Source organism: Narcine bancroftii, chromosome 7 (assembly GCF_036971445.1).
Source record: "Narcine bancroftii isolate sNarBan1 chromosome 7, sNarBan1.hap1, whole genome shotgun sequence".
Taxonomy (NCBI): domain Eukaryota; kingdom Metazoa; phylum Chordata; class Chondrichthyes; order Torpediniformes; family Narcinidae; genus Narcine; species Narcine bancroftii.
Window position 1 is genome coordinate 147,059,275 of NC_091475.1, and position 12,807 is coordinate 147,072,081.

At 45.5% G+C, this 12,807-nt stretch overlaps 1 protein-coding gene across 4 annotated transcripts in view; it reads left to right on the forward strand.

The window, feature by feature from the left end:
• LOC138739185 (phospholipid scramblase 2-like) overlaps positions 1-12,807 on the forward strand; it is a 63,963-nt gene that overhangs the window by 24,528 nt on the left and 26,628 nt on the right. For all 4 annotated transcript variants that reach the window (XM_069890747.1, XM_069890746.1, XM_069890744.1 and 1 more), the window contains 3 exons: positions 608-651; positions 10,208-10,327; positions 12,342-12,508. In XM_069890747.1, coding sequence (XP_069746848.1) covers positions 639-651; positions 10,208-10,327; positions 12,342-12,508 — 300 coding nt within the window. In that variant the 5' untranslated portion in view covers positions 608-638. The remainder of the gene's footprint in view (positions 1-607; positions 652-10,207; positions 10,328-12,341; positions 12,509-12,807) is intronic.

The window sequence follows — 12,807 nt, forward strand, 5'->3', positions numbered from 1 at the left end:
ATGAAAACAAATTAACATACTCAATTTTATTGTACAGGTACACCATCCTTTATCCGGAATCCTTGGGGGACAGTGTGTTCCGAATTTCAGATTTTTCTGGATTTCAGAAAGCCCACCCGAATTGTGCTGCTGTATTGGCCGGCCACCTCCCCCGACTGCTGGTCCCCATTTGCCAGATTTTGGAGCTTTCCAGATTTTAGATGTCCAGATAAAGGATTGTGCACCTATACAACTTCCCTTTGTTTCTCTCATCTTGCTTCTTGCATTTGCAGCAGTATTTGCATTGGGTAGAGCCTTGGTCTCCTGTTTGCCCAGAGAAATCTTGTAAGATTCTTGTCCAGTTTGCTTGATGATATTCTATTGGGGAAAATAAACTGGGGTCATGTAGAAGTCATGCTCATCTCTGCTGAGATGGATGAGGAAATCTGGGGTTGATGCTTTTTATACCAGGACAATGGATTGTAGTTAATTCAAACTTTTAATTTATAAATTGTATTTTGGTAGATATCTGAATCCTCAAATGAAAAGTAGGTATTAGAAAAATGAGTAAAAATGTTTGATTTAATCAATTTGCCAATTTAATTACTTTTCTTCTTGTACTTTTCAGTCATAATCGTGAGTTGAAAGGGGTGAATTATATGGCTGCTCAAGGCAAGTTCACTTTTCGTCAATGAATATATTTATATCTACTAAAGAAATGGAGACTTTGCATTTTGGCAATAAAAACATAAATAGAGACTGCTTTTGCCAAAACATTTTTTGATTGTTCATCACATGCTAAACTGTAGTTTTCTTTCAAAGAGGCTTTAAATTGTAAAATAAAATGGGCAGTGATTTAATTTCACTTTGTGCTGACCTGGTCATGTTGGAAAGTATAAAACAAACTAGGATGAATCCTGAGCCAATTGGGGGTGAATTGTATCATACTGATAGTCAATTAACAGACTGGAGTAAGCTGTGTGTATTGTAACCATATCATCTCTTTTGACCAAGTGCAAGAAGTGACCAGTATTGTGCTAAACAGGACAGAATGCAGATGCTATAATTGTTGTAAACACATTGAAATGTGGGAGGAAGTCAGCTAGTCTTTTCAACATCTATAGGAGACAGATATATTTGTAGCGGAAGCTACAAGAAATGAAACATGCAGCCACCTCGTTGGGAGGGTTTCAACAACTGTTTATTTTAAACTTCTCGCTCGCCCTTTTAAGAGTAGCGTGAGCTCCCCCCCCTGTGTGGGCGATCATGTCATCATGCTCACCTGAGGCGTGCGCTCCGTTCAAATCACGCGGCACAGAGGTCCCCTGACTGTGCCATTTACTCGCGGCTGCCCTGCCGGTGCGGCGGTACAAGCAGGGCCGGTTCGCCACGAGTATGTGCGCTGCCATAAATCCCCACCCCCCCCCCCCCCCGAACCAGCTTGCTCATCTCGTTGCCTGGGCGGCCGGCCTCGACATTTCGGTTGGGCTGTCTCTACCGTCTAGGCTGAGGTCCAGGTGCGCCGCCTTGAGGCGGTCGACCGTGAACAGTTCTCCCTTGCCTCCAATGTCTAAGGTGAGCGTCTTGCCTGATTGCTGCAGGACTTTGTAGGGGCCTTCGTAAAGGGGCTGAAGGGGCGCGGCGTGTGGACCGTGCTGGATGAAAATGTACTCGGCTGTGTCCAGCTCTTTGGGCAAACGGGACGGCTGACTGCTGTGGTGGGACGGAAGCGGGGTGGGGGGCTAGTGAGGTGAGGTTACCCCACAAATCTGCTAACAAGGTCGGATTTTTGGCTGCGGAGCCGGTGCTGGGCCAAAGAACTCCCCGGGTAGCGATAGCGGCGCGCCGTAAAACAACTCTGTGGATGATACCTGAAGGTCCTCCGGAACTGTTCTGATGTCAAGCAGAACCCAGGGCAACTCGTCCGTCCAACTGGGATCGGTGAGGCGAGCCATAAGGGCCGACTTTAGGTGTCGGTGGAAACGCTGCACTAGGCCGTTGGCTTGGGGCTGAACTGCGGTGGTATGTTGGAGCTTGACCCCAAAGAGGCTTGCCAACTGTGCCCAGAGGGCGAATGTAAATTAAGCATCTGCGCCGGGACCCCGAACCTGGCGATCCAGTGGGTGAGTAGGTTCCTGGCACAGGTCTCAGCAGAAGTGTCTTTCGGTGGAATGGCTTCCAGCCACCTTGTCGCGCAGTTGATCACTCTCAACAATAGCGGGCATCCCTGGACACTGGCAGGGGGCCCACGATGTCGACATGTATGTGTTGGAATCTTTTGGCCGTGGAGTCGAACTGCTGTACCGGGGTTTTTGCATGACGGCGGACCTTGGAGGTCTGGCACTGCATGCAGTTCCTCACCATTTGGACTACCTGCTTCTTGAGGCAATGCCACACGAAACGCATCGCCACCATGTGCACCAAGGTCTTGACTGAGGGATGAGCCAAATTATGGACCATGCTGAAAGCCTGTGACCTCCACTGCGGCGGAACTACTGGGTGCGGCAAGCCAGTGGAATCATCGCCGAGCAGCGTGTCGGTGCTGCCCGGCAACTTGAGGTCCCGAAGCTGGAGCCCTGTGATGGCGGTGCAGAGGGCTTGTGTTTCCGCATCCTCCCTCTGTGCCTGCGCTAGCTGAGCATAGTTCAGGCCGGAGGCATGGCTGTGGATGGTGGGCCGTGAAAGCACGTCTGCCACGATATTTTCCTTACCCGCTCGATGTCGGTGGTGAACTCCGACACATAGGATGGGTGCTGCTGCTGACGAGCTGACCAAGAATCTTTTGCCACAGCGAGGGCCTGAGTGAGTGGTTTGTGGTCGATGAACATGATGAATGGTCTGCCTTCCAGGAAATATCAGAAATGCCTGATGGCCAGGTACAGGACCAAGAGTTCCCTGTCAAAGGCACTGTACTTTAGTTCCTGGGGGGTGGAGGTGCCTGCTGAAAAAGGCAAGCGGCCGCCACTAGCCATAGACCCACTGCCCCAGAACACCCCCACCGGCTGTAGCCAACGCATCCACTGAGAGCGCGGTATGAGTGTCCGGCTGCGGGTGGGCTAGTAGCGTGGTGCTTGCCAGGGCGTCTTTCATTGTGGGGAAAGTGCTCTTGGCCTCTTCCATCCATGCTGGGGCTTTGTCTTTCATGGCGATCAGCACGACTAATGGCCGCATGATGCAGGAAGCCCCCGGGATGAACCGGTGATAGAAGTTCACCATGCTGACAAGGATGTGGGCTTCGGGAACTGGCGGACGGCTTTGACTTTCTCCGGTGTCAGGGCAGCTGCGGCTCCCGAGATGGTATGGCCCAGGAACTGCAGGGACTGCTTACGGAACTGGCACTTGGCTACGTTGACCGTGAGACCGAAATCTGCCAGGCGGGTGAACAGTGCGCCGAGATGGACTTTGTGCTCGTGGTGGTCCCGATTGGCAATGAGCATGTCATCGAGATAGATGAACACTAAGTCCAAGTCTCTGCCCACCGTGTCAAACAGGCGTTGGAAGATTTGGGCTGTGTTTTTGAGGCTGAAAGGCATCATCAAGAACTTGAAAGCTGAACGGGGTGACGATTGCGGTCTTGCTGATGTTGAAAGGGTGGACCAGGATTTGGTGGTAGCCCTGTACCAGGTCGACCTTCGAGAAAACCTGGGGTTCATGTAAGTTGGCCGAAAAGTCCTGAATATGCGGGATGGGATATCGGTCTGTTGTGGTCTCATCATTAACGCGATGGTAGTCTCCGCAAAGGTGCCAACCCCGGGAAGTCTTGGGGATCATGAGGAGGGGGTAGGCCCAAGGGCTATCTGATTTACAGACTATTCCTAGTTCCTGCAGTCAGGAGAATTCCTCTTTAGCCATCTGCATTTCTCGGGGTTCAACTGCCTGGCTTTAGCATGTAGAGGGGGGTCCTGGGTTGATATGTGGTGGCAGACTCCATGTTGGGGCATGGCAGAAATGAACTGTGGCTGCAGTATGGAGGGGAACTTGTCGAGAATACAGGAGTACTCATCCTTGGAGGAGCTGATGCAAACTATTCCTGGGTCGCATGCGTCTGTGGCATCAAGGCAGACTGATTGGAAGGTGCGGGCATTAACCAACCACTTGACTTGATGTCCACTAACAGGCTGTGCACCTGGAGAAAATCAGCCCCCATGCCTACCGAGGCCAACATGAACTTCCAGCGAAACTTGTCCTTTCCAATCTGGATCTGTGCTCTGTGAGTGCCAAAATTCCTAATGGAGGATGCATTGGCCACATAGGGTAGGACCCTGTGCATGGGTCTCGAGGACTGTTGGGGGGAGCACGCTCAGCTCCGGTATCTCCTAGGAACCGTCGGCCAGAGGATTTGTCGGTCACTGGCTGTTTGCGTGGCCAGCCTCTGCCGCCATTAACGGCAGCTGGCTAAGTAGTTTCCCTGAAAGGTACAGGGCTGCTTCCACTTAAGGGCTTGAGCCCCTCAGCGTTGATGGTAGAAACACCAGGTGGGGTGGTTCTCTTCCGGCTTGTGCTTGGGGGGCTGCTTGCAGTCAACTGAGCCCTGAGTGGGTGACCTGGCTGAGAGCGGCCTCGTTTTCTCACTTTGTCTGCCAGAGGATGTCTTCGTGGGCCGTGACTTGTCGTGGATCAGAAGTCCTTATCTTCCAGCAGGAGTTGTATGTCCTCAGGCATTTGCTTGAGGCAAATTTGCCGGAACAGGAAATGGGCTTTGTGGTCCTCTGTTAATGCCAGTATCTCGTCCATGAGGGCAGATGGGGTTCTGTCTCCCAACCCAACCAGGTGTAGGAGTCTGGAGGCGCACTGCTGTGGGGAGAGGCCTAAGGTTCCAAGGAGGAGGTTCTTGAGGATGAGGTATTTACCTTCCTCCGGTGGGTTGTGAATGAGGTCGTCCATCCTAGCCGCAGTCTCTTCGTCAAACATGCTCACGACGTAGTAGAACATCATGGCATCTGATGAGATGTGTTGAAGGCGAAACTGCGCTTCCGCCTGCCCGAACCAAGTGCGTAGGCAATGTGTCCAGAAGGGGAGCAGTTTCGCCACGATTGCGTTGATCTCTGAGGAATCCAAAGTGAGAGTCAGAAAACTGTCTGGCCTCGTCAGGATCACCAATGTAGCAGCAGCTACAAGGAATGAAAGTTGCAACCACCTTGTTGGGAGGGTTTCAACGACTGTTTATTTTAAACTTTGCGTGCGCACCTTTAAGGGTAGCGTGAGCTCTGCCCCCACGTGGGCGGTGACATCATCACGCTCGCCCGAGTCGTGTGCTCCGTTCAAGCCACGCAGTACGGAGGATCCTCGAACAGCGCCATCTACTTGCAGCTGCCATGCTGGTGCGACTAAAAGCGGGGCCGGTTTGCTACGAGTATGCGCGCCATCACACATTGACATTTTGGGCCTGAGCTCTTCAAGAAAAAAAAATCAGAAAAGGGAGAATTAGGATATATCAGAAAGTCTTAGAATTCAAACAAAGGGGGAGGAATCCAGACCAACAAAAGGTGTTAATTGAATATGATAAAGGACTAAGTGAGAATTTATCATGTCTGTGTGAAAGGAGACAGGAAAAGAGGGGCGTGGGGTTTTACAAAAGTCAGAAATCAATATTAATGCCATCCAGTTGTAGGGTGCCCAGTCATAAGATGAGGAGTTGTTCCTCCAATTTTGGGGTGATCTCAGTCTGGCAGTGCATGAGACTATGGACAGACATGTGAGCAAGGGAATGGGATGGAGAATTGAAATAGGTGGTCTCTGGGAGATCCACGCTATTGTGGTGGACAGAGCTGAGGTGGTCAACGAAGTGATCCCCCAGTCTGCGTCCAGTCTCCGACGTAGAGAAGACCACAGCAAGAGCACCAAATGCAGTCGATAACCCCTGCAGAGTCGCAAGGGAAATGTTGCTCCACTTGAGAGGACTGTCTGGGGCCCTTGAATGGTGCTTAAGGAGCAAGTGGAGCACCTCCTGCCGTCACAAGGTTTGGTCCCAAGGGAGGAGTGGACAAGGGAGTCACAAAGGGAGCAGTCCCTGCAGAAGGCGAAGAGGGGAATATGTCTAGTGGTCGGATCACATAGTAGTTGGCAGAAATGGCAGAGGAGGATGTTTTGGATGCAGAGGCTGGTGCGGTGGTAGGCGAGGATAAGGAGAATCCTGTCATTGTTTCACGTGGGGGTAAAGGGGGCCAGGGCAGATGTGTGGGTAATGGGGGTTATGCAGGTAAGTGCTGAATGGACGATGGTAGAGGGAAAACCACGTTGTTTGAAGGAGGAGGACATCTCTGATAATCTGGCATGGAAGCCCTGATCCTGACTGCAGATGCAATGGAGATGGATTGAGAGAATGGAATTGAATCCTGATGGGACAGGGTGGGAAGAGGTGTAGTCGAGGTAACTGTTGGAGTTGGTGGATTTAAGAAAGATGTCTGTCGAGAATTTGTCTCCTGAGATGGAGACGGAGGGATTGAGGAAAGGGAGAGTGTTGCTAGAGATGGACAGGTGAATTTGAGGTCATGGTGGAAGTTGGCAGCAAAGTGGATGAAGCCAATGAGCCCATTATGGGTACATGAAGCAGCACTAAAGTACTTTGTGCAGTATTGTACAGCATTGTGCTCCTATCCACAGGGGAAAAAAATTCACATCAATTGAAAATGTTGTTTTAACTTGGGACGAGATTGGTAGTGGGATGTTCTGGTCTTGTAGAAATGGAAAGAATGAAATGTTAGGTGTTCACATCATGTGCAAGCTTGGGCTGTGTAATTGAAAGGTCCTGCCGAGAAATTGATAGAAATGGTCCAGTATGTATGAATTGGGAGCTTCTACTCTTTTGTGTGGATTTGAAAATCATGTCACCATTCCTGAAGCAATCTTCAGAGCCTACGTTGAACTGCTGTGATGCACTAACCCAATGGCTCTGTGCTCTTTGAACACGACTAGACCTCAGAAGGGGTACTTCCAGTTTCTCTCCTGGAATGTGCTGATGGCTGCTGACCAGGACAACATGAGCATCATTATTTGTTCAGACAATAAGGGATTGGCAAGTTTTTTTTAAATGTCTGATATATAGAGACATTTGTAAATGATCAAAATAACAGATTCAGATTTCACATTTTATTATCAGAGTGCATTCATGGCATCACATACAACCTTGAGATCCTTTTTCCTGCAGGCAAGGTAGAATTACAAAAGAAGTGTACATGTGAACAAATAAAGAACTTTAAACAGATAAGGAATGTAAGCAAACTGTGCAATACAGAAAGAAGAAAAAAATTAATAAAGTGGACAAGTGAGAGTCCTTAAATAAGTCCCTGATTGAGTTTGTTGTTGAGGAATCTGATGGGGGAGGAGTAGCAGCTGCTCGTGAACATGATGGTGTGAGTCTTGTGGCACCTAGACCTCCTAATTACAGAGAACAGACCGTGTACTGGTAGATGTAGATGCTTGATGATTGCTACTGCAGTCCTATGGCAGCGTTCCATGTAGATGTTCTCGACAGTGGGGAGGGTTTTTCCTGTGATGTCCTGGGCTGTGACCATTACCTTTTGCAGGGCTTTAAGCTCAGGGATATTGGTGTCCCCATACCAGTCCATGATGCAGCTGGTTAGCACACTTTTCACCATACACCTGCATTTTTAAAAAATTGTCAGTGTTTGCGGTGTCATGCTAAGCATCCACAAACTCCTGAGAAAGTCTAGGCACTGTCATGCTTGCTTTACAATACCATTAGTGTGTTGAGTCCTGGAAAGACCCTCTGAGATAGTGACTCCCAAGAACTTATATTTGCTCACCTTCTCCACCTCTGATCTCCCAGTGATCACTGGATTGTTTTCCTCTGGCTTTCCTTTCCTGAAGTCGACAATCAGTTCCTTAGTTTTGGTGACATTGAATGCAAAGTTGTTGTTGGTGCACCATTCAGCCAAGTTTTCAATCTCCATCCTACATGCTGATTCGTCCCCTTTCATACAACTCACTAGAGTGGTATCATCAGGCATATTTGTAGATTGTGCTATTGTCATACCGAGTCATGCAGTCGTAGGTGTAAAGTGAGTAGAGCAGGCGGCTAAGAATGCAGCTCTGTGGTGCTCCAGTACTGATGGATGTTGTGGAGATGTTCTTGCCAATCCTTACTGATTATGGTCTGGAGGTGAGGATATCCATGATCCAGTAACACAGTGGAATGTTGTCCCACATCTTAGAGTTTGCTGATCTGTTTTGAGGGGATGATGATGTTAAATGCCAGACTGTAGATGATAAAGAGCATCCTGATTTAAGCATCTTTACTGTCCAGGTGTTCCAGGGCTTTGTGTAGAGCCAGTGAGATGGCATCCGCCATAGACTTGTTACAATCGGTGAACTGGAACGCATCCATGTCACCGCTCACACAGGAGCTGATACACTTCATGACCAGCATTTCAAAACACTTCACTGTTGATGCAAGTGCTACTGGCAGATAGTCATTAAGGTAGATTACTATACTCTTGGGCACTGGTATGATTGACGCCTGTTGGAAACAGGTGGGTACAGTGCCCTGCTGGAATGAGATAATTAAGATATCTGTGATTACCTTGGTAAATTGATCAGCACAGATTTTTAATACTTGGTCAGGTACTCCGTCCGGGCTGGATGCTTTCCTTGGATTCACTTTCCTGAAGGCAGCACACACATCATCCTCAGATGCGGACATAAAGGGATATGGGGGTGCGGAGGGGTGGTTCCTCGCTGTTACTGTCATCAAATTGAGCACAGAAGGCATTCAGGTCATCTGGGAGTGAAGCTTTGCCCTCTGCTTCTTCACCAAATTTGGATTTGTAGCAAGTTGTGGCATTTAGGCTCTGCCACAGCTGTCGGGTGTCAATTGTTTCCATTTTCATCAGGAATCTCCACTTCACCCCAAGAGAGTTTTTTTGCAGGTCATACCTGCTCCTTCTATATTGATCTGGATCTCTAGACTTATTGTACATCCAAAATTACACAAAATAAAATAAAAACTATTAAAGCAAAATAAATTTTAAAGAATGAACTTTAGTTTCCTAATCTCCAGGAAAAGAAATCTGCATTCAAATGAATGGGGATTCTGATTCTTTGCTGAGAGGTGGAAAATTGCAGAATCCCAACCAACATGGAGCCCAGGACTGGTATGGAGCAACTGATGTGTAAATGGAACACTTGTTTAACTGTGCATACCTCCCATAACCAGCTCAATCCACCCTGTTGTAAACTGATACAGTGGTGAAAGGAGATGTTCAATAGTTTTTTTTTTGGCTCTGAAACAGAGTTTGAACCAGGGGCATTAACAAGGTTGTTCCAGCTGAGAACTTGATAATAATTAAGAATATGCACATGAATGCATTTAATGTGTAATCTCCCCTATAAAAGCTGTGAAATTTTAATTTCTGAAGATGTCTGGTTAAATCTGTTTGAAGGATTCCTTGCCATACTTGATCCCTTTTCTTTTCCTATTTAATTCTCCTTTGTGAAAGCCCAGATTGATTCTGTTTCCACCGCCCTTGCAGCCAATGAGTTCCAGGAATAACTGTTAGAGTTTTTAATAAAACAAATTTTCTTCATCATTTAGCTATCACTTCAAATCTGTGTCTTTTGATCTTTAAAGGTCTAACTGAGCAGCTACTTTCAGTTTATTGCTCCTAAACCCGTCATGGTCTTGCTCCTTGGATGAGTTGTTGCAACTTTCCAAAAGGTGAAAGGCAAGGGAGGAATGAAGAAATCAGTATGGGGTTTTTGAGACTTCTGTTTGTTAAAGGCTTCCTTGTGTAGTTGGTATCCGCAAGTTATTGGTAATGCTTATTGAAACATCTGCACTAGACACCTGTACTCCTCCCAGGCCTTCCACATAATCTAATTTTCTGAAATAGCTTCTTATCTGAGTCCAAATGAATGTTCCCTCAACCCAGCGCAGTGATCCTCCATGCTAACTAGGTGCAGACATGTGAGCAGGGCATGCAGATGTGAAACTGTCTCTGCTCACTTTATCTGAATTCCTGTGTTATGGTTGTTAAAATTATTGTTTAGTAATGTAACTATTTGTTTAAAAACATTACCTCTGAACCAGTATGTTTTAGTAACGATAAATGACATTGGATGCTAAGTTAACTCTTAATATGGTAATGTCACTTCAGGTGTAAGTTATCCTTCTTCAGAGCTGGTAATAGTCAGTGTCCACCAGGTTTAGTTTTTTAAACTGTCTAATGTGGTTTTTCTTCCCCCTCTCTCCCCCCTCCCCCCACCCCAGGTCCTTATTCATATCCTTCTTATGGACCCAGTGCTCCTCCATATCTGCCAGTCCAACCTCAGCAGGGTCCTTACCCACCGCCTCCAAATCAATGTGGAGCTCTCCCAGCTGGCTCTGCTGGTAACTTCATTTTGTGTGTCAGTGAATTGAGATTTGTAGACTGTGAAGGCTATATTAATTTGTTTTGAACTGTATAATTTTTGTGCTCATTGAACATGGGACATTCTGAAAGTACAAATATGCGTAACATTGCATTTTTTTCAGATTCTAAATTGATTCATGGAGAATTAATTAATTGTAACTTCTATTTTGTAGACTAGTTCAGCGACTGTGTTCCACAGAAAGATTCCAAGATGAACGATGACCAGATAATCAGTCATAGTTAAATTGGTTAATGAGTTAAATTTTGCCATAATATTCCCTTTTACTATCTTGAACTATGCAATTCTGCATTAATTGGACATGTTTAGGGTTCAATCTTTCTGACTTTTAGAGGGCTCTGTATGAAGCAGAGGTAATCAATCACTCCCATCAGCACAAAATTCTAGAGATTCACCAGTCCTAGAGAGAAGAAATTTATTAGTACTTTTTTTAAAGTAACTGGACCTCTCTGCTGAATGTTGCCTTGTTTGTGATTCCAACTAGTGAGAACATTAAAACATCTCTACTGTCAAGCTCCCCAACAATTTTATGCTTGAATAAGGTACACCTCATTCTTCTTAAACAGCAATTAATAGAAGTCCAAACAGTCTGGCCTTTCTTAATGGCATGACTCCCTTATCTCAGGAATTGGCCTAGCAAATCTTTTTTGAACTGCCTCCAATGTCTTTATATTTTTTTAAGGGGACCAGAACTATGTTCTTATCTCAGGAATTGGCCTAGCAAATCTTTTTTGAACTGCCTCCAATGTCTTTATATTTTTTTTAAGGGGACCAGAACTATGTTAAAACCCTGTACAATCACTTTGCAATAAAGGCCAAAATACCATTTGCTGCCTTACCTACTTGTTGGACCTACCTGCTAGGTTCTTGTGATTCATGGAATAGAAACTTGATGAACTTCATACATTTGTAGTGTCGCTCCATTTAGACAATCTGCCTTTTAATTCCCTTTCCTTAAGTGCACGTCCCTGCATTAAAGCCCATTTACCGTGATTTCAACCTATGTTGATCTTGTTAGACAATCATAAGGTCCTCCTCACATGCTCTTCAACCTGTTTTCATTATTGGTAAAATGAAATATTATACTGTTTCCTCCAGATCCTTAAATTGAAAGGAGTTTACCATTAAGGGTCAAAATTTTAATACTGGGTACTCCACTAGTTGCATCCCTCCAGCATGAGACTGATCCATTTCTTCCAACTATGTGATGGCCAGTTTTTAGTTCATTCTAATGCACTTTTTTCCAATAATCCTTGGGTTCTTGACTTGTAGCTGATGCAAAAGCAATGCAAATGAAAGGGGTCCTTAACTTTTCATAAGGTAGAATCTTGAGATTCCAATTTCCCTTTTTGGGTTGTTCTAAAGGATTTAGAACTGCAAATTATGCAACTTCAAAGGGTTGATGTTGTTACAATCAATTATTTTTTTCCAAGTGAAATTTGCACAGTTGAGTGGGTTAAATGAACAATATTCTTGTGTAGTATAAAGTTGCAGTCAGTCCCAATAAGGAGAAAAGGCACTGTAAAGCAAAAACTTCAGATGTTGTAAATCTTCAGTGAGTATGGAAAATATTGAAACTACTCAGCAGGTCAAGCAGCACTTGTGGAGCAAGAAGCAGAGTTAATGTTTTATGTTGATGACCTTTCATCTGATGAAATGTTAACTCTGTATCTCCACAGATGCTACCTGATTTGCTGAGTATTTTTAGATTTATTGGACATCATGAAGTGTTGAGTCATGTCTTCCTGGGGCAACAAGATTTATACAGTTTTTGGTTCAGGGAAAGGAAAAAGAGCAGCTAAAGAAATCATTGGATAACAATCAAATAATTTTCATTGGGCTGTAAATATCTTTTGCCATAACATTAAACACAGCTGTTAATGTTCAAAGTGTAGAATTTAAAAGCTGATAGGAATTATTGTTACTTTATTATGATTGGAAATTGTCCTTTCTTTTTTTTGCAACTTGTGCAGATTTACCAGGTCCTTGTGCGCCCATTCCCAGTTATGCTGTGTACCATCCATACAATTCTCCCATGGTAACTCACCAAGCGAGTATACCATTACAATCCCAGGCACAGTGGATGCAAGCTCCAGCCCCTGTCCCTAACTGTCCACCTGGATTAGAGTACCTTACAGTGGTAAGCACATTTTGATTATGTTATTTATTCATGTCGTGGCCTGTGAGAGATGGCAACTCATCTATTTTTTTTTTTCCCAGTGCATTTCAGTAAATAGCTACCTAAAGAAATATAGTGTGGGAATCTAGATGATTCTGACCTTGTGACTTTTTGACTAGAATTATTGCTCAAAATGATTCAAGTTGCTGTAATTGAGGTTTACTTCTTCTAGCTGCAAAAATCCTCTGGAAAATACTTTTCAGTAGCAACACTTGATCCTGTTTTTAATTGGCTTGAATTTTGAATATCAGCCTCTGCTA